Consider the following 21,835-nt stretch of genomic DNA (forward strand, 5'->3'; position numbering starts at 1 on the left):
CACAACTCTGGATACACGAGCATTGTTCAGAAAAGCAACAAGGTATCAACCCTAGTAAATTAGAAAACTAAACATAAGCACAGTCATGCATAATTAAGAAGTCTACTCAATTGGCTTCCAGCATATATGTGGGTATGCTGTTGTGTTTACCAAAATATACAGGCAATCAATGATGGAATATTATGCACGAGTCTACGACATTATATTGGATATAACCCCTCAGAAAAGATGAATGTACACCTCTAATCTAGAAACATGTATGATAAAATAATAAGCTTATCCAACACTCTTCAAGCTAGAACATAGATGTTATGCTTTAGTTCCTTATTTTCTGTTTGTTATTTTTATTCAGTTGAGTTTTCATTTTACATGGTTTTATTTATGTCTGATGAATCCTTCAATTTCAAATGCTCCATCTGACTATTTTGATCCAACCTACAATTTTCCAGAACTAATTCCAATTCAATACAATTTTACTTCTGGAAATCTGAAAAAAGAAATACCTCACTTTGCTACACAAGAGATACTGTCATACCTGACATTGCACTTCAACACCATTGCAGTTTACGATTTCAAAAGCAGCTACAACCTCCTAAATGACAAACATGAATCAAAAAAAATGAAAACACCATTTCTCCATTATTGTACTGATACAAGCTGATTGGTGAAGTCAATCAGTCCAGGCACAAGAATATTTTTCACTAACCATGAACAGGACCCCCATTTTAGTGCATTTATCAACAGTTATGTTATTCACTTTTCCTGCATAACACAATCAGGTGCAAATAAATAAATAAATATAAAAGGACACTGTTATATTTCTGCATGTATAAATATTGCAAATTACACCAAAACTGAAGATAAAAATGAAGAATTGCCTTTGACTTGTAATACTGAATCCTTGCACCCGTATATGTATACAGACTGCTTTGTGTCACAGTCTTCAATAATCAAGTTCTTATTTCCAATGTGATTTTCAACTGCCCATCTGCCCAAAGTATAGTTTTATACAATAATTTCCAACAAAAAAACGTTGAGCATAGAAAGACAGAGAAATTCAACACTGGTAAAGCTATTAAAGACATGAGAATTTTAGGAAGTTGAAGGTAGCCTCACTTGCGTCCCATTTGGAGCTCCAACTTGGGGGGCACTTTGGTGTTTGTAAAAGAACTGGCACAACCACCTTTTTCAGCTGAGGCTACTGCACCACTTCTATCAACACGGTTTTTAGTCTTCATATCATCTGTAACTTTTCTCAAGCCTATGAAATAGGGAACAAAATCAATACCTCTGACTATCACTAGGTTAAGAAAAAAGGAGGCAAAAGACTGAGAGTTTAAACAATGGACCTGCAGTTACTGATTTTCCTGAATTGATTTCTTCGAAGACAGCAGACATTCCTTCTCTAGGACGTGATTGTACAGTTTCTGCGGAAATAATAGGAGCTTTTGGTGGTGGTGGTGCACCAGGGGTGCTTGATGTAGGGGTGCTTGAAGAAGATGACGGCAATGTTGACACAGCTATGCCCCAAGCAGGACCCAGGGGGTAGAAGTTCTTTACATAGTCACACAAGCCAGGGAAATACAATTCCTTCATTGACTTTGCCCAATTTATATGTTCTGGTTCCTTATTCTTATATTCCACAAGAATCTAAATATTCAAAAAAGGGATATTATTTCACTGTAAAATAAAGAAATTGATGAATAGAGATAAATAGCTAATGCCAAAATGATTGTAGTTTGATAAATTACTAAAAGCAAAGAAATTTCCTTCTCAAAAAAAAAACTAAGAAATTTGTAGTACTGTATTTGTTAAATTTATAAATTGTAGACTAATATATGGAAGCATGTGTTAAATTATAGCCTTATATTCTAGGAATTGATGAAGTTGAAGTAGGATACGAACTAACAAAAAAATATAAAAGTATGACTATTAAATTAATTTAATGTTTGGACTTCAGAGAACTCTTTTTGCAGACTTTAACATACTGGATTTAGACAGATATGGGATAAAGAATTCATTGAAAGTGGCTAGGTCTATTAGTCACGCATAATTGCCTGCTCCCCTTAGGACTGTTATGGCATACAAAAGCTAAGGCAGAGTGTGATAAGTTGGTGAGTCCATTGGATGTTCTCACGCATAGGATCTATAGGAACAAATGGTTGTCTATTTTTCTATTTGCAAAAGGTATAACAGTTAATGGGCACCTTTGTCATTTCACTAAAATCTACTTTGATTGTCAAATATTGGGATTTCAACAGATTATGGAGATCAAGCTACTAATTTGACTATTAACAACCACATCTCTACATAGCATGAGTACTGATTCCATATAATAGGAAGTGATAGATATTATGAAGCAAACCGAAATACTTCCCAATCATAGTAGATACTTAAAAATAATAAAGATATACACAATGAATGTAGAACTTCTATTGTCCATTTTTTTTAATATAGAAAAGCCTGATGCCCAAATCTGACTGCTTTAGCTTATGACTTAGTCAAAGAAATTTTCCATCCCCTTCCAAACAATCTTCAACTATCCATTTTAACCATAAACTGAAAAAAAAAACATTGTAATAAATGAATCCCTGATTCTTGATATACAAATTCCATGTCGCTGGTTTCTACATATATAACAAAGAGTAGCCCTGTGCTTACCTTATTGCTGTAGAATTCAGCCATTTGCCAGCTTTCTTCTAAATGTGCACTTGGCATTCTCATGCCTAGAAGTTGGCATTTTTGAGGATTGAAAGCAAATTAGTCAAGTATCATCTGTTGATAAATTAGTAAATATGCTGATGAGGGAAGGATTACTAATATACTAACCACAGTCCTTTCCTGTGTAACCTATCCAAACCAGAGCTGTTAAACTATCAGCAACTGCTTTTAAATGGTTGAAATATTCAGATCGTTTCCCTTCGGTTAGGGAATTGGCTTTGGCAATCACATTATTGAGTGGCCTCAAAAACTCTGCCGTACCAGCAACACCTGGATTCTGCAGGCATCAACTGAATTTATAAGATCCCTAGAAACATTAAGGAACTAGAAAGATTACAGACATCACCTGCTTCTCAAGGAAAAATATTTAACTAACTAATTGAAAATAAGGAATGTGAACAAATTACGGAAGTTAGCAAGAAATGAACCTGTTATTTTGACAGCTAAGTGCATTAAGTTTTGGAGCTAAATGTGGTAATAAGGTGATAGAAATAGCATTTTTGTATGCAGATATGAAAATCTATTGGTACAATATGACTTTAGCTCCTATGTGGAAAGGATTTCCAAATGTATAACACTATAATTTATGTTCCCAGTCATTCCAAGCTGCAAAACTGAGTGGCCAAGAACCTTTTGCAACAGAAAAACATAGCAGATGTAAGACAAACACCAGTCAATAACTTCTTTAATCAACATTGGACGTACCTAATTTACTGTAGGTCATCAATGCAAATGTACATTTGCAATCGTGTGAAATAATGTTAGGAACATTGTCTTAAACAATTCACAAAAAACGAAACAAATAGTCTGATACGTTGTTACATTTCAGCAACCGTGCTTAATAAGCTTCCCTCAATGAATACAACCTGTTTCTCGATCAGCGGTGGGGGAAGCAAATGGAAGTATGTGGGGCCAATTAACCTTACAATAAATTTTGATTTAAATGTAATCAGTTTTTTGAGATTTTTTTAACCAACATAAATGTATTATTTGACTCCATCTATCATCCATTCATTACTCAATTATCAAATCACTGTTATTAAATTTGTCTGCAGAATCACACATTGAATTGGTTTAATATTCATTAAAATTGTTCACAGTATATCATTGCACACATTTTATCGGAAAATCAAAAAATTTGAAGAAAGGTGAACGGAAAATGGCAAGCGATCGGGACTCAGGATCTAGAAACGGGACTGGAGGAAGACCAACCTGGCAGCGCTTGGACTTGACAATGAGCTGCTTAAGCACCGAGAACGCCTCCTCCATTACTTTCGTCGCGTCGAGAACCTCCCCGCCGATCTTACCCGCAGCCTCCAAAACCCGGCCCAAGGAATCCGAAACGAGATCGTCGAACGCTGAGATGGACGTATCCATGGCAGCGTCGTGGCAAATGCTTCTGGACGAGGCTGCGGGGGCGGGTGGCTCGGCGGAAAGCGCCTCCAGCCGCGCCACGGCTACCTCCAGCCTCGTCATTAGCTCTTCGTCCATATTTGCTTCCTAGGGTTTGAGCCAACGATCGACCTCTGTCTCCTTGTTGCTTCCGCCGAGGCCGGAGCTTCCCCTGGCCGATCCGAATGAAGTGCGACGGTCAGCTCGCTGCTCGCGGTTCCCGGTTCGCAAGCAGACGGTTTCTTTGAGCACGAGTTTCGTTGCCGTGGCTTTCTTGGACCGAACTCGACCCGAGTTTTTCGGGTCATCGAAGATTTGCCCGAACCCGATATCGAACGTGCAGGAAATTTTACTAATTATATTTTTAACTTCATGAAATAATTGGAATTTAATGATCCGATTTAAACGGCAGAGTTGGGCATCATCCAATCAATTGATTTCGTTGGTTGCAATCGATAATACTTACCTCACGATGCATAAGTATTCAGCCTACGCCAGGAGAGAAGGTTGAATTAGTTAGTACAAGTAGAGTAATTAGGATAGAATAAGAGTTTGAATTTTGATAAAGTCGTGTACAAAAAAATCTTCCTTTGTATTGATTAATTATAATTTTTCTATTTATTTTTTCACATATAATTATGGAGTCGATCGTGTAAGACTGTTGGACTGACGGATTCTACCTTTTTTTGATATCATAAGTACTCAACCTAGCACCCTAGGGGTATGGTGTAGTGATAAGGTATTTAGGTTGTCATCCAGGTATCTACGATTCAATCCGTATTTACGATATATTTATAAGATTTTTTTCTCTAAATGGGACGCGCAACCAAAAGATACTGAGTTTTTTGGCCGCCCGCCGCGAATGCTTCCCGATTTACCCTGTTAGTTGGTGGAAAAATCCGTGGGATCGGGTCAGTCACCCTTAGGACTAGGTCTAACTGGATTTATCATAAGTACTCAACTAAGTCATTGGAGTATAGTGGTGAGTAATTTCGTGTGTTTCTGGGCTATGTTGCAGTGGTTTAGTTGTCATTCAGACATCCACGATTAGATTCTCAGCTACGACATATCTGTAGGAATTTTCTTCTAAATGAGACGCGCAGCTAATGGATGTTAGGATCCTGGGTCGCCCCGACGAGCGCTTCCTGATTTACGCTTGTGGCTAGTGGAAAACTTCTGTAAGACCGGGCCGATCAACCCAAGTTTTCAATACGTGATCTAGTTAATCATTTTTACGGCATATTTGTAGAAATTTTTCCTCCAAATGAGACTCGCAAACAAAGGATATTGGGCTTCTAGGCCGTCCGCCACGAGTGTGCTTCCTAATTTACCCTGATGGTCGGTAAAAAACTTGCATAGGTCGCCCTAGGTTTGACGATACCTGACTTGGTTAATCATTTTTTCATACATAACCCTTGGGGCTATGATGCAATGGAAGAACGTCCAGTTCAGTTGTCACCTAGATACCTATGGTTCAAGTTATAGCTATGGTACATTTGTAGAATTTTTTTTCTCCAAATGGAATGTGCAACCAAGGGATACTAGGTTTCTGGATCATCCTCCACGAGTGTTTCCTAATTTACCCTAGTGAATGATAAGAAACTTTCGCATGGCCAAGCCGATCGTCACAGAATCGATGATATCTTACTTAGTTAATCATAAGTACATCATAAATCCACCCAACAATGGTATAATGATGAGATCTTTTTGATATTTGGAAAATAAATCTTAACTTCAAGGCAGTATAAAGAAGAATACTAATGATTTACATGGCCATCTATGAGTGTTTATCGATTTATTTATGTTGGTCGATCAGTCATTTTTAAATTTAATGGATCAAATAACTAAATATCTAAATTATTAATAATAATAATAATAATGTTGAGTGTCTGGTTAAGACTCATCAGCACTTCGTCAGTTTATCTCAACCCTGATAGAAAATATTTATTAACGATTAATTAGATCATAAAAATTAAATACTTATTATAAATAAAATAAAAAATAAATACATTCGGGGACAATCGATCTCGAAGGAATCCGATAATTTTTTCTTTTTACAAAAGGGGGAAAAAAAATAATAACACGAGTTATATTAGCTGACAGTGTTTTATTTGAATACGCAATACCACTCTCATCAATATTTGAGGAAACGATTTGCATGCGTATATATATGGCTTCTATATAAAATCTCTTACCTTGTACTGCGCGCTCTAGTTTTCCATGAATTGTGATTAAAGCATGTGCTCGATGTTTATTCAAAATACGACCTAATGGTCGACAAGTTGTGAGAATCAATAATTTGTATATTTAAAATGCATAAATATATATATTTTTTACATTTCGGTCCTGTTTATCACGTTTGACCCCAAAATACCGGCAGTCATTTTCATTTATAATGGACAAATTAAAGAGAGGCAGAGTATACATAAGACACGCCTCGATGACAAGTACGTCTGTCCACCGGTTTCACATCGAAGAAAACTTAAAACAAAAAACAAAAAAAGTTCATTTTCGTAATTTTAATATCCAACAGAGACTTTTTAGACGTATGCGTCAAATTACTTTGGCGCACGTGCGGCCACGTAGAGACTAGTTCCATCGGGGGGCGTGCACACGTTGCCACTTGTGATCTCCCACAGCGCTAGCGTCCAAAAAAAGATTTTAAAAAATAATAAAGTAATTAAAATACTCGATTTGTCCTTCTGTTTTTTGTTTTGTTTTAATAAAAAATCTTCTTAAATTCAATTCGTCCAACGTGAAAAATTCCAAAGTTGATTAAGCCCGATCAATTAATCTATTTTACTATACGTGGATTTATTCACCAAACAAAATTGATTAAGGCATGATGGTACAACCCCAATCAAACATGAAGAAGACCCGACGTGCGGCCATAGTTTCGTGGGCCCGCCCGGGGAATCAATAGATTTATGATGATCCACAACTTGTGGTTCGCATTCACGAGTTGGTAGTCGGCAACGTGTCTTTAGTCCCGATTTCATTATTCACACGGGGAAAGCGACGTCCTAATTGAACAAAACAACCGCCACGCTGATTTTAAGTTTTAACCTTCGATTCGTTAAATTCATTTGACGAATTAATATTAAATTTCCTTCCAAACTAGCTGATAAATAGTAATTAATTAGCTTCATCGTTTTGATTAAAAATCAAACAAAACATAATTAATTAGCCATGTCCATTGTCCATGATCTTAGCTATCAGTCTAAAACTAAGTAATTGATCGAAGTAAATATTACTGGTGATGGCTGTTGAGGCTAGCAGACGCTAGTTCATACACGTACCATGCGTCAGGCGGCTTGTCGCCATGCCGTTCTCTTAATTAGTCTACTTGACCCATCCTTATCAAGTTAACAATGGATGAATTAAGACAAAGAAGTCACCATCGTAAAATGTTTGTATATTCGGTCTCATTTCAATATCAGCTGCTCTCGGCGTCATCCTTTTGAACTACAATATACTCTTTTTTTGTTCCCCTAAATTATTATATAATATTTTTAATGTGTACCCACGTTCGTATTGTTTATATATGAACTAATAATTTAACGATAGACTATAAACTTGTTTTATATAATTTGGTAATAAATTGTGAGGAGTATTTAGGATGAGTGCTTTTACTATAATATAAGAATTAATATTTGCCCTCAAGTAAGCAAATCTCAGCTCTAGAATACTGTAAAAATTTTCTTTTATTTTGATGATAATTCTAAGAATCCTAGTTGTTTGGATAGGCCTCTGCAATCATTTCTATTTTATCGAACAATGACAAACTTATGTGGAGCTAAATTGATCATTTTCCGAATTAGTTGACTTGAAGAGTTAAATATTTAGATTAAAAAATATATAAACTAATATTTATCCCAAAACTATGGTGCCTTAATTAAGGTTTTCTAATAATTAATTAATTAATTAATTATCAATTCTCAGTTGTATTGATTCAAAAGATCAAATATATTGCCCTTGAATTTGAGTACTAATTTATTACTAACAAAAAAAATGATCGTGAATGGTATTTTTATTGCCATTGTTAGGTAAAATTTAAAAAATAGATATATTTCCAAATCAAATATAAAGCCCTCCTGCAACTGTAGCCAAATAGCCCATCCTCCCTAAGTCTCAACTAGATGCTCAATAAAGGGACCGGCGTCCGTGGGGCTTTCCAGCCAATTCCTATTTATTATTATCATTAATAATTGCAAATAAATCTCCACAATATTGATAATTCCCACAACCCCAACACTCGAACTCGATTTCCATTCCTCACTCCTCACTCCCTAATTCCCATGTCCAGCGATCGCCACCAATTCCTCCTCTTCCTCCCCATCCTCCCCCTCTTTCTCCTCTTTCTCCTCCTGAAATGGAGAGCCCATCGCGGGACGACGACTTCCCTCCCTCCCGCAGTCGGTGGCGGGTGGCCCCTCGTCGGCCACACCTTCGCCTACCTCGCCCCGCACCCGGCTACCTCCGTCGGCAGGTTCATGTCCCGCAGCCTCGCACGCCACGGGCCCATCTTCCGGTCGATGAATCTGTTCGGTGAGCCCACCGTCGTGTCGGCCGACGCCGGCCTGAACCGGTTCGTCCTCCAAAACGAAGGCAAGCTGTTCGAGTGCTGCTACCCCCGCAGCATCGGCGGCATCCTCGGCAAGTGGTCCATGCTGGTGCTGGTCGGCGACATGCACCGCGAAATGCGCACCATCTCCCTCAACTTCATGAGCCACGCCCGCCTCCGGTCGCTGCTCCTTCCGGAGGTGGAGCGCCACACCCTGCTCGTCCTCCGGTCGTGGCCGGAGGACCGCCCCTTCTCCGCCCAAGAAGAAGCCAAGAAGGTACGCAGTCTCAACTTAATCAAATTGATTTCCCCATCAACATAACCTCCGATTGCTTGCAGTTTACATTCAATTTGATGGCGAAGAACATCATGAGCATGGGCCCGAACGAAGCAGAGACAGAGAAGCTGAGGCGGGAGTACATAACGTTCATGAAGGGAGTGGTTTCCGCTCCGCTAAATTTCCCCGGAACTTCATATTGGAAAGCCTTGAAGGTTTACTTCGGTTCCTCCCTAATCGTAATTAATAATAGCAATTAATGAGTGAATCAAGTGGAATCGTTTTCGGAGCTTAAATAAACATAAAGCCGACTGCATGTCTCAGTTCATTATCACGAATGATTGCCAACACCATCCACTACTGTGAAGATTATTTTAATACCTTTTCTTTTATGATTGCAGTCGCGGTCAAACATTCTGAGAGTAATCGAGCAGAAAATGGAGGAGAGAATGATGGCAGATACTACTGATAAATGTAAAAAGGAGGCGGGGGAAGAAGAAGAAGAAGAAGAAGATTTGCTGGGTTGGGCTCTAAATCACTCAAATCTGTCCAAAGACCAGATTCTTGATCTGCTGCTCAGCTTGCTCTTTGCCGGCCATGAAACCTCCTCCATGGCCCTCGCCTTAGCCATTTATTTTCTGCAGGCCTGCCCCAAAGCCGTTGATCAACTAAGGGTGGTTAATTATTTGTTTTAACTTAATAAACAAATAAATCAATTTAATCAATGATTGTGTTTAATTAGGACGAGCACAGGGAGATCGCACTGAGGAAGAAGGAAAGAGGAGAGACGAGATTGAACTGGGAAGACTACAAGCAGATGGAGTTCACCCAATGCGTAGGCTCTCAAATATGACTTGCTAGTAATTTTGCAAATCAATAGTTGACTGACTGTTCGTTTCTTCTGGATTCAGGTCATAAGTGAGACCCTGAGACTCGGCAATGTTGTGAGGTTTGTGCATAGAAAGGTTCTCCAAGACGTTCACTACAAAGGTACTCTCTCACACCTTAGTAATTACCAATCACGCTAGAAAGAAAATTCTTACTGCAATTTAATTACTTTTTTTTTTCTAAATGCAAAAAATAAAAAATAAAAAAAATTAAGGGTACAAAATCCCCTCTGGTTGGAAAATTCTCCCGGTGTTCGCGGCGGTGCACTTGGATGCTTCGCTGTACGACGACCCCCACAAATTCGACCCCTGGAGATGGCAGGTGGGTCAGCGGAATATTTTTAAGTCAACTCTTTAAATTGACCGTGGTTGATTTCTCTCTCAATTCGTTTGCAGAGTGCCAAAACGACGGGCAGCAACTTCATGGCCTACGGCGGCGGCCCCCGTCTGTGCGCCGGGTCTGAGCTTGCGAAGCTGGAGCTAGCTGTCTTCCTCCACCACCTCGTGCTCAGTTTCCGGTGGGACCTGGCGGAGCCCGATCAAGCTTTTGCCTTCCCCTTCCTTGACTTCCCAAGAGGGCTCACAATCAAAGTCCACTCCGTACTCTACGTTTGACTTTGGGTATCAACACTTCGGGCTCAATGAAGGTCAGTGATACATGTACAGTCCACATGAATTATATGCATACGGAAGATAAATGGCTAATTACTTTGCTGTGATTAAGAATTGTAATGGTTTCACTGTACTTTTTGGAATTTAACTTTTCTCATAATATTTTTTCTTTTCAGAATTATGAAATTGTTTGAATAATATTCAAAATTCCGATAATATAAACATGATTCAAAGGCTACATGATTAAATAAACGATTATATTTGAGCTTAAAATAATTTTACAGCCTTATAAATTTTAACTAGAAGTGTTTATTATTATTATTTTTTTTTTAGAAAAATATATAAAGAAATTAAGAGGACCAATAACATGTAATAATACTCATTCAATAAAATCTGAATCATATAATTAAAAGTGTTAAGTATTTTTTTTAAACTCAAACAGAAGTGTCATTAATATTTTCTACTAAAAATGTTTGATGATTTTAAAGGATTTAAAATCTAGAAAAAAATATAAATAAATATACTCATCAAATATTTTTAATAAAATTATTTAATGGTCATAAAAAAATTATCTTCATAGTAAAAAAAATTGAATTTGGAAGATGGGTAGGTATAAAGTTTCACAATGAGTGCCATCAATTTTAATTTATATATATATATATATATATATATATATATATATATATATATATAAATAAAGTTTCACAATGAGTGCCATCAATTTTAATATATATATATATATATATATATATATATATATATATATATATATATATTTTATATGTGTAATATAATATATGAATATATGTAAATTAGTACTCCAGATTTATAAATTAGATTTGATAAAGGTACTTCAAACTTATACAGTAATACAATACAAGAACGACAATCGAGAATGAATTTTCACTCATACAAATTTAATTTAATATTTTATATTATATATTAAACTATAAGAATAAATACTATACTCTTGAAAGGTATGTTGGCCCAAAGTAGTTATATAATCTTTTCAACTTACAATATTGTTAATTTTAAGATGTGATATTAAAGAAATACATGAGAGTACATATTTTTTAAATAAAAAAATAATTAAAAAATTTATTAATAAATCTTAAATTTATTTTTAGTGTGAAAAGAAAAAAAATAGACATTAACTTAATTTACTCGATGAAATAATCAGCAGTTTAGTTTCTTATCCGTCTTAGAGTATCTACAACGTTATTAACGCGTGACACGTTAATGGTAATATATTATTATATATATATAATTTTGTAGCACTGTAGCCATTTTAACGCGTTCAATTCGTTGAACGTGTTAATGCTACAGTACGTAAACAGTACAGCTATATAATGTTACAGTACGTGAACAGTACAACCACGTAGATATTAACGCTAAAACTTTAAGAGCATCTACAACGCGGCATTAAACGCCGCGTTATAATGCTACTGTGTATTAACGTCGCGTTGCAGGATGCCAACGTGGCGTTCAAAAGCTTGAACGCGTTCAAGTGTTCGTGGGGTGGGCCAGGACGGGCCCACCCCATGTGCAAAATTTTTTTTACCAACGGCACATACAACAGCATGTTAACCTTTTTTTTTTTTTTTTTTTTACCAATGACACATGCAACGGTTTTTTTAAATATAAGTTTTTAAATAATAATTTTTTTAAATAACAGATTTACATTTTTAAATTAAAAATTAAATAACGGCTAGTTATTTAACGGTTACATTTTAACGGTTAGTTAACGGCTAGTTTGAAATTTTGACTATAAATATCAATCCATATGTGCACATATTTTCATTCCCACTCACTACTCTTTCAATTTTATTCTCTAAATTCTCTCCCCATCTATTTTTTCAAGTTCCTACCATCTTATTTTCTATCCGAAATGGATGAAAATAATAGGGCATTTTTTACAAATTTCTTGAATTCTACAAACATGTCGCAAGAATATTCATCTTCCCAAAATCCACAAATTCCACCAAATTATCAATACCCACATTTCCCAATATGCCGTTTCCTCTACAAAATCTTCAAAATGTCCAAGGTTTTGAAAATTATATGCATCATCTGAATTATGCCCCTCGAGGTCCATATCAACCGCTTCCAGCCGAATATTGGCAAAACATGAGCCATCCATATTTCACGTCGTCGGTTGTTCATGGATATGAAATCCCGCACACAACTGGTATGTCTTTCACTCATTCGATGTCGAATGAACCTACAACTCCGACTTTTGTCTCAGAGACTCAATTTTCCGACCGTGAATCCCTAATTGAGGTGGTCAATTTAGAAAAGACGGTTTCAAATGCTGAGAGTACAAGAAAGCGTTCAAGTTGGACAAAGGTTGAAGACGAGGTCTTAGCGAGAAGTTTTGTCACTATCAGTGATGATCCAATAATCGACAATGATCAAAAGGCGGATGCTTTTTGGGGATGGGTTGCAAGCTACTACAATGAGAATCTTCCTTTAGGTGCAAACACCAGAAGTGCAAATGTTATACGGTCACATTGGCACAATACAATCCAAAAGAAGGTATATTGATTCAACGCAAATTACAATAGTATTTATAGTTCATATCGAAGTGGTTACAATGATGAAGATATATTGAGGTTTGCGTACGAAAAATATCTATCCGAAAACAATGGTGTTGCTTTCAATCTCGAACATGTGTGGAGAATTGTCAAAGATCGTCCAATGTTTACTCCACAGTCCGCTGATCACTTTGTGGCCACAAAGAAGACGAGGACCTCAGAGTCGGGAGCAAGCGACACCTCCTCCAACCAAGATGTGAGTATAGACCTGGATTATGAAGATACTCGTCCAATGGGGCAAAAGGCAGCAAAAAGAAAGGGAAAAGACAAAGTAAAATCGACCATGGAGGATCTGACAGTAAACTACAACAATATTATCACAAAGTTCACTGAGTACACAAGCGTGAATAAGTCCGAAGTCGATTTGAAACAAAAACAACTCGAAGTAGAGGAGATTAAGGCAAAAGCTGCATTGTCCAAATCTAAAGCTAAGAATCGTCGCTTGAAGTTGAAGGAGTACGAAATATTGAACAAAGACACCTCGTAGATGACAAAGGAGCAGCTTATCATACATGAATGCCTATGCAAGGATATTAGGTCAAGATGGAATATCTGAATTGTTTACTTAACGTTCATTTTCTAGTATTATTATATTTTCGAGTGATTGTAATTTTTAATTATTGTATTTGTCATTTCGATTAATGTGATTTTTAATTATTATAATATTGTAAAATAGTCGTTATAAATAAGTCGTTGGAAACTAGCTGTTACAACTAGCAGTTGCAAACTAGCTGTTACATCTAGCCATTGCAAACTAGGCGTTACAACTAGCCGTTGAAAACTTACCGTTGCAAATTAGCCGTTGCAACGCGACGTTGCATACTAGTCATTGCAAACTAGCCGTTGCATGAGAAAAACAATATATATATACCATCATACCATTTCTCAAACACATATACTAAAACATGTTTCCTCTAAAATTTTTTGTCTCATTCTACAGGCAGCTCTAGCTCAAGTTCCAGCTCGACAAACGAAGATGAAGTCCATGTTGAAATCGATGAGCAAGCTTATGATCCGGGTGAAGAACTGATGTTATTGGTTCTTCAACAACACCAACAACTTATGGAAGTATATCAGAGGAGGGGCATGCGCAGAAGAAGGTTCGTCCAAAGAAATCGTGAAGCTGGGCATGAGAGACTCTTCAATGATTATTTCTCTATAATCCCGGTGTATCACGATGAAATATTTCGAAGACGATTTCGAATGCGAAGAGAGTTATTCCTCCGCATAGTGAATGCATTAGAGAATCATTCAACATTTTTTCAACAAAGGGACGATGCTGTACGAAGAAAAGGGTTATCACCACTACAAAAATACACCGCTGCGATTCGCCAACTGGCTTATGGAGTCCCCACCGATCATCTTGACGAGTACCTACGTATGGGTGAATCAACTGCCATCAGGTGCTTTTTCAAGTTCTGCGAATACGTTGTTGAAATATTTGGTGATAAGTACTTGAGAAGGCCAAATGCTGATGATGCTCAACGTCTTCTGCAAATGCATGATGAGAGACATGGCTTTCCTGGCATGTTAGGTAGCATTGATTGTATGCACTGGAAATGGAAAAATTGTCCAGTTGCTTGGAAAGGTCAATTTACAAGGGGACATGGGTCACCAACAATCATACTTGAAGCAGTCGCGTCTCATGACTTATGGATATGACATGTATTTTTTGGGATCGCCGGTTCACGTAACAATATTAACGTGTTATATGAATCTCCCATATTCAACGACGTCTTGCAAGGAAATATACCGGAGATTAATTTCACGGTGAACGTCACTGTATATACGAAGGGCTATTATCTAACAGATGGAATATATTCCGAGTGGGCTACTTTTGTTAAGGCTTTTCCTTGCCCGGAGGATCCCAAGAGGAAATTGTTTAAGGAAAGACAGGAGTCTGCAAGAAAAGATGTTGAACGGGCATTTAGGGTGCTCCAATCTCGATGGGCGATTGTCAGAGGTCCAACTCGGTATTGGTATAAGAAAAAGTTAAAACAAACCATGTTAGCATGCATTATTTTGTATAATATGATTGTTGAGGATGAGGGAGGTCATGTGATAAATTGGTACAACGAAGAAGGTGACAACCCGCACAACCTATCCATGGCTCAAACCGAGGATTTCGGGATTATCTTGAACAAATTCGAGTTACGTGACACTCAAGTTCATCACCAACTTCGCGCCGACTTAGTTGAGCATATCACGGGGCAATACAACAACAATCCGTGAATTAATATTTAAAATAAATTTTATTTTCCCAACTTTGTAATTTTAGGTGTAATTTCATTTTCCCAACTTTATAATTTTAGGTGTTAAGTTGTAATTTCATTTTCCCAACTTTATAATTTTAGGTGTTCAGTTGTAATTTTGTTTTCTCAACTTTATAATTTCATTTTCCTAACATTGTAATTTCGCTTTCTCACAAACATCTATTTTATTTAATAAATATATTTTAAAAATTAATATTATTTTTGAAAAATAATAATAATAATTTAAAATATTTTATTATAATTAATAATAAAATAAGATTATTAAATGTTTATTTTTTGAACAAACGTAAGATTATTATTTAAAATAATAATAATAATTTAAATATTTTAAAACATATATAAAGCATATTTATTTAATATGTTATAATGTTAAAATGAGTGAGTGGATGATGCGCTCCATGAATAATGAGTATTAACGTTAAAAAGATTATGGGTGAAAGAAGGATATTGTTATAATGAGTATGTGATAGTGGACTCCATACTTTTGATGAGATGATAAATATTATAATAATAACGTTGCAGAATGCAGATGCTATTAGGGAGAAGAAAATGATTTAGTGGTTTTTATTTGTTACGATAAAAGAGATGGACGTTTTTTTTTTAAAACAAAAAAAGTGGCGCTCTGGAGTCTGAAACCTCCTCAAAAAAAGTGGTGCTTAAAACGCCCGATTTAAACCTCCTCAATCAAACCTGTGCGGTGTTCGGACGGTTCCAAACCCCGCCGTCGTTCCTCAGCCATTAATGGACTCCGTCGCCGTCGCTGCCGACGCAGATTCCATTCCCTACCCTTACACTCTGCTACTGAGTCTGACGGGACACGATCGGGCTGTATCCGCCGTAAAGTTCTCCCCCGATGGCTCTCTCCTCGCCTCCGCTTCCGCCGACAAGACTCTCCGCGTGTGGTCCACTGCAAATTTCTCCCTCCTTGCCAAGCTCTCCGGACACGAGGAGGGTATCTCTGACCTTTCCTTCTCCTCTGATGGTCGCTACCTCTGCTCCGCTTCCGACGACCGCACAGTCCGCATCTGGGACGTTAATGCCGCCACCTCTGTGAAAACCCTATCCGGACACACCAACTATGTTTTCTGCTGCTCCTTCAACCCTCAGTCTAACATGATCGCCTCCGGTTCCTTCGACGAGACCGTCCGCATCTGGGAGGTCAAGTCCGGCAAATGCCTGCGCGTCCTCCCGGTTCATTCCGAACCCGTCACCGCCGTTGATTTCAACCGAGATGGGAGCCTTTTAGTTTCCAGCAGTTATGATGGACTGTGTCGGATCTGGGACTCCGACACAGGGCGTTGCATGAAAACCCTAATTGACGACGACGGCCCACCAGTGTCCTATGTGAAGTTCTCTCCTAATGGGAAGTTTGTGCTTGCTTCAACCCTCGATAGCACATTGGTACGACACCTGACTTTTTCTTCATGTTAAACAACTTTACAACTTAAATCAACTTAGTAATTCTGTCAGGAGTTCTGATTCCATTTCTTGGATTCATATATTGAGGCGATTTTGTAGCTCATTCCCCATATATACTGTTTTTTCCCTGCATGCTAATCCCAGGTGTTATATCTGGAGATTTATAGTGATACACCGATAATCCAGTGAATATAATTTTAGAGAAAAAGGTGTTGGCAAATAAGAATTCCCTAGAACACCACAGTTCAGGTGGTAGACGGCCTTCCCCTGGTTCGTCTACCAGGTAAATTCAGAGCACAACTCATGCATAACACCACAGTTTTATTGGTTCTATAGTGGCCCTAGGAGCATAGCAAGAACAATAACAGATTATGTTAGATGTGAAAATTTCAATCATTAACTGGGAGATTTGATATGTATATTAACAAAAGTGGCCTTCTATCAAGGGAAGGGTAGAATTTGAGCTGTAGAAGTAAGATGTGAATATGCTAAAACAAGTAGACCTAAAATGAGCATAATCATGATTTGCAGAAAAGAGCAACTAACTTTATTCTAAATCTTTATTTGCAGTTATTGTCAATTTCAGTTAGGTCCTGAGCCTCTATCTAAATTGGATGGTTTCTTTCTTTTGTTTTTTTTGTGATCAACCCACTTCATCTACTCTTTTCATTCAGTTCTACATCATTGGGGTATTAACACCTGGACTGTGATCAACCCACTTCATCTACTCTTTTCATTCAGTTCTACATCATTGGGGTATTAACACCTGGACTCAAAACTACACTCTTGATAAATTATATTTAATAATGTTTGTTTATCAAAGACGTGGACTTGGGAAAGTAGAAATAATAACCACTTTATTCTAAGATGTGTGCAAATAAGTTGAGATTGTTTTTTCACTGTTTCACCGGTTATTGATCCACTGATATACATACCCAAATCCTTTCTTTGCTGATTTGGCAATTTTATTTAAACGTACAAGTTCCATGTGGTTTCATCATTTGTGACAATCAGTTTCAAAATAACCATGATCATCATTGTCTTATTAACTTTGAAAAAAATAATCAAACAATTAGCTTGTCGATAACAAGGATCGTATCATCAGAAGTGTGTGTTAATCTTGAAGATTATGAAAACTGCATATTTTGTTTGATGTAGGTTTTTGTCAGAATTCATTTTTATTGCTTGTTTAAAAATTAAACAGATAAGTTTTAGATTTTATCCAATAGTAGAAGTTCTTTGTCAACTAGCTGAAGCAAGTTTCTAGATCATTTAATTAACCTTCCTTGAGATCAATTGTTGGAGCAAAACCTTAAATGTGTTTTTCACATATACAGTTTCTTTATTCTTGTATATAGAAAATCATGTTACGGATTAAGCTCAGCAGATTGATATAATTGCCCATAACTATCGGAATACTCTTGGCAAGTGGTTGTCCTAACAAGTGTTGGGCAATAAAAATTCCCAAGATTATGACTAAGATGTCAGTGCTAGTATATGTTTGCAGCTAGATAAGTTGGAATGCTTTACACCCTTGTTTGATGTGTCTCATTCATTCACAGCCAACTGTTAAATCTTCCAACTACTTGTGTATTTTTGGGTTAGAGGTTAGCACTGAGTAGAATGCAGAAAGAAAGTAGACTATCTTCCGGGCAACAAATTATTTGTATGGAGAGACCAAGGAAGAGGTCTATTTAGATAAAGGAAACAATCTAGCCGCTAAGTTTTTCCTACTATATTAACTGATGAGAAGTTTCTGGAAGGAAATTGCATCTTTTCTGAGGTAGTCTATTGGTTTGTTTCAGTCTCTTGACAATCCAAGTATATCATTACTTGAGTGGGAACCAATTTCTTGCAAGTTACCTGCATTATCCAATAATACATATATTTTCAAAAATAACTGCTGCTTAGTGGAAGTCCCAATTACTCATTCTCTATACTTGTAAGTAAATGTCTCAAAAGATAGTTTTAAACTCATTTTACTGAAGCTTATATTTATCTGAAAAGAACTTGCGGTTGCATTAGTAAATGACAGAATTATGTAAACAAAATCTGTTTCTTTGCTGTAATTTTATCTTTTATATTTATTGAGGAAGATGTTACCAATTAATATTTGAATATTGCTACTAAATGTCTTGCATATAGCTCAATGGTGGAAAAAGATTCATGTAGTTCATCCCAAATAATTAGGGCTTATCTATTGATTCAATATTTCCTTCTAGATGTTAGATGTGGATCCATTTTTTAATCCAACATGGAGCATGAATTTTTTTATTGCACTACATACACATACTAAATTTTGATCCAGTTTCAGGATTACACTTGACAAAGATCAAAACCCATTACTTTTCAATCTAATGCAAATAATTCATCAAAACAATTACTTTTCAATCTGACGTAAACCATTCAAATAAATATATTTCAGAGCTTTAAAAAATGCCTGCCTTTGCTGTATGTGTCAAGTTTTTGACGCACCTTTTTTTCATTTTGGCATCTTACATACATACTGTGCTTACATACTGCAGAGGTTGTGGAACTTTTCATCTGGCAAGTTTTTGAAGACTTACACAGGCCATGTTAACTTACGATACTGCGTTCCAGCTTCATTTTCTGTTACAAATAGAAAATACATTGTTAGTGGGTCAGAGGACAACTGTGTGTACATTTGGGATCTTCAAACAAGGAAAATGTTGCAGAAACTAGAAGGTCATACCGACAGCATAGTTGCTTTATCATGCCACCCATCCCGCAACTTGATTGCATCAGGGGCACTCGGTAATGATAAGACAATGAAGATATGGATTCAGAAGATGGAAGACTAACTGATGTTGAGAGTTAGGTGTTTTATGTTTCTCATACTCATCTTCTAAGGTTAACACATTTTGCCTTCTACCTTTTATCTTATAAATTTGGGGATATGGTCTTAATTTGATGCATATCAAGAGTTGAGAAATTCAGTAGTCATGACAGCTTCAAAACTCCAGATTAGCCAGCAGATCTCCTTCATGAAAGTTGAACCTTCTGAACAGAATTATTTGGAAAACCTTTGGTACTCGTCCGCCACTTGATCTTGATATGTACCCGTTGAATCATGATTTATATCTATAAACTTCTTGTGGGTAGACATTCTTTACTGCCAACTTTTAAATGTCTGATAAATTTTTAAATGCCACTGGTCAGAGCAATCCAGCAAGTTTGCACAAGCGAGAAACAGAAACCTTGATTAAGCAAGCAGGTGCTGCCAATACCTGGCATCAACATAACATCACGTCATGAACAATTTCTCGTATTTTGGAACGTAAAGATCTGGTCGGGTTCAACCATTGTCAAAGGGTCTCGATCTTGCTCTTGGCAACATTCAGGTTTAGCTGAGATGGTGGAGGGAACATGCCTCTGCTAGTTGAATGCGTTCTTCTGGATTTCCAGAGCTTTTTCCTGTACTCAGTAGATTCTATCACCCCATTTATCTTCTTCCATGCAGTGTTGTACGGCCTCATCATCTTTGACCTGTTAATAGAATCACTGATGCTGCAATTTAATGCTATTTATCAAGATTTTGTCATTATTGGAGCACGCATCAGATGTTCTCAAATTTCTCTTCAGATTTCCGTTTATTGTGGTGAGTTAGCTGACTGATACTGGTATACCGTTTGTTTTTTTCAACTTCTATCATTATTCTTATACATGTTAAGCAGGTTAACTACTAATCTAGCATAAGGATTTTCACACCAGTAAAAATGCAAGTTTACAACTAATGCAATGATTTTTTTTTTAAAAAAAATCTAGCTATATCAAATAATATGGTGGCTTGAACAAAGTCATTTCATCTTTAAATTATCTAAGTAGGCCAATGAGTTAGAACTATCAGATTGCTTCCATTGGGTTCATGGACTATTACTACAATGAATCGTGAAATGTAAAATTTAACAACCTTCTCAACCTAATGATCTTAATATATTATCGCATGCACTCATTTCTAACTGTCACTGCCTAACCATGTTTCTGAAATGTTCACTCTTTTTTTTTTCTTACACGTCAACTCTGTACAGGAATTACTTAATCAACATGTTTTCGTTAGATTGCGTTCAATTCACTTGCATGTTCTTATTTGTTTGCCTAGGTTCACCTGCTCCAACTAGCAGTAGTTGCATAAGTTCTTATCAATTAACTATGCCTGGCATATGATTACTTACCCTCTCGAAATTATCATTTCAACTAGACGCATCCCTTTGAGTAATCTAGTTACTCTTTCAACTAGACGCACTACTTTAGATAATATAGACACTCCTTCGATAGATACATTCTAAATCTAGAGACCTAGGGAACATTCAATATACCTTATAACTGAGAAGAAGAGCGAAATCGTAAGAGGTTTCTTTTATATGAATTGAGAGGTGGCGTAAACAAGGATTGCACCCCTCAGTCTCAAATTCAAAATTTTTTAGAAGGAATCAATCCACCTCTACATATAATTCCATTGCCCCAAGGGGACGTAATCAAAGGATGCTGGGTTTTTGGGCTGACCGTCACGTACGCTTCCTGATTTATCCTGGTGACCGATGGAAAACTTCTGTAAAACTGAGTCGGTCAACCCCAGAGATAGTCAATGAGGTTAACTGGGATTATCATTTTTTTTTTATTGCCCCAAGGGCTTTTGGGCCGCTCGTTATGAGCTCTTTCCGATTTATCTTGGCGACATGTGGAAAACTTCTGTGGGGTCAGGCCGATTACCCTAGGTTTGACATTACTTGGCCTGGTTAATTATTTTTTCTATTGCCCCTAAGGTATAGTCGAGTTGGTTATCACATGATAGGTTTACAAAATTGAGTAAGGGTTGAATCTCGACAAAGACCGAGGAATTATCCTTCTATGTGATGACTAACTTCGATTTCCTAATTTACTCCCTCTCACTGGGGTAGGATAGTCGTGGACGAGGAGGGTGCGCCAGGGTGACGGATTTCACCTTTTACAAAATCTATTATATTAAAATGGCTAGCTTCAGTTTCCTAATTACTCTCTTTTAATGGTATGAGGTAGTTGTGGAGGGTCACCAAGTCATGGGTCACCAAGATGGCTGATTTCACCTTTTATAGAAT

The 21,835-nt window shown here is 37.0% G+C and overlaps 5 protein-coding genes across 5 annotated transcripts; 4 read left to right on the plus strand and 1 right to left on the minus strand.

The window, feature by feature from the left end:
* Positions 1 to 760: 760 nt before the first annotated feature.
* On the minus strand, positions 761 to 4,316 carry LOC122013396 (cyclase-associated protein 1-like). Its single transcript, XM_042569658.1, has 6 exons — positions 3,934 to 4,316; positions 2,830 to 2,998; positions 2,662 to 2,726; positions 1,350 to 1,650; positions 1,117 to 1,261; positions 761 to 988 (listed from the first exon to the last, which is right to left on the minus strand). The coding sequence occupies exons 1-6, from the start codon at positions 4,210 to 4,212 to the stop codon at positions 844 to 846; spliced, it is 1,104 nt and encodes a 367-aa protein (XP_042425592.1). The 5' UTR covers positions 4,213 to 4,316; the 3' UTR covers positions 761 to 843.
* Positions 4,317 to 8,325: 4,009 nt separating this feature from the next.
* LOC122013395 (cytochrome P450 90B2-like) lies at positions 8,326 to 10,615 on the plus strand. Its single transcript, XM_042569657.1, has 7 exons — positions 8,326 to 8,954; positions 9,017 to 9,169; positions 9,356 to 9,628; positions 9,697 to 9,789; positions 9,866 to 9,944; positions 10,057 to 10,163; positions 10,238 to 10,615. Exons 1-7 carry the CDS (start codon positions 8,412 to 8,414, stop codon positions 10,454 to 10,456), a joined length of 1,467 nt encoding a protein of 488 aa, XP_042425591.1. The 5' UTR covers positions 8,326 to 8,411; the 3' UTR covers positions 10,457 to 10,615.
* Positions 10,616 to 12,580: 1,965 nt separating this feature from the next.
* LOC122013468 (glutathione S-transferase T3-like) lies at positions 12,581 to 13,534 on the plus strand. Its single transcript, XM_042569750.1, has 2 exons — positions 12,581 to 12,957; positions 13,039 to 13,534. Exons 1-2 carry the CDS (start codon positions 12,581 to 12,583, stop codon positions 13,532 to 13,534), a joined length of 873 nt encoding a protein of 290 aa, XP_042425684.1.
* A 599-nt stretch (positions 13,535 to 14,133) lies between these two features.
* Positions 14,134 to 15,279, plus strand: LOC122013469. Its single transcript, XM_042569751.1, has 2 exons — positions 14,134 to 14,635; positions 14,792 to 15,279. Exons 1-2 carry the CDS (start codon positions 14,134 to 14,136, stop codon positions 15,277 to 15,279), a joined length of 990 nt encoding a protein of 329 aa, XP_042425685.1.
* Positions 15,280 to 16,020: 741 nt separating this feature from the next.
* On the plus strand, positions 16,021 to 20,210 carry LOC122016741 (COMPASS-like H3K4 histone methylase component WDR5A). Its single transcript, XM_042574131.1, has 2 exons — positions 16,021 to 16,721; positions 19,265 to 20,210. Exons 1-2 carry the CDS (start codon positions 16,062 to 16,064, stop codon positions 19,559 to 19,561), a joined length of 957 nt encoding a protein of 318 aa, XP_042430065.1. The 5' UTR covers positions 16,021 to 16,061; the 3' UTR covers positions 19,562 to 20,210.
* Positions 20,211 to 21,835: the final 1,625 nt, after the last annotated feature.

Source organism: Zingiber officinale, chromosome 8B (assembly GCF_018446385.1).
Source record: "Zingiber officinale cultivar Zhangliang chromosome 8B, Zo_v1.1, whole genome shotgun sequence".
NCBI lineage: Eukaryota > Viridiplantae > Streptophyta > Magnoliopsida > Zingiberales > Zingiberaceae > Zingiber > Zingiber officinale.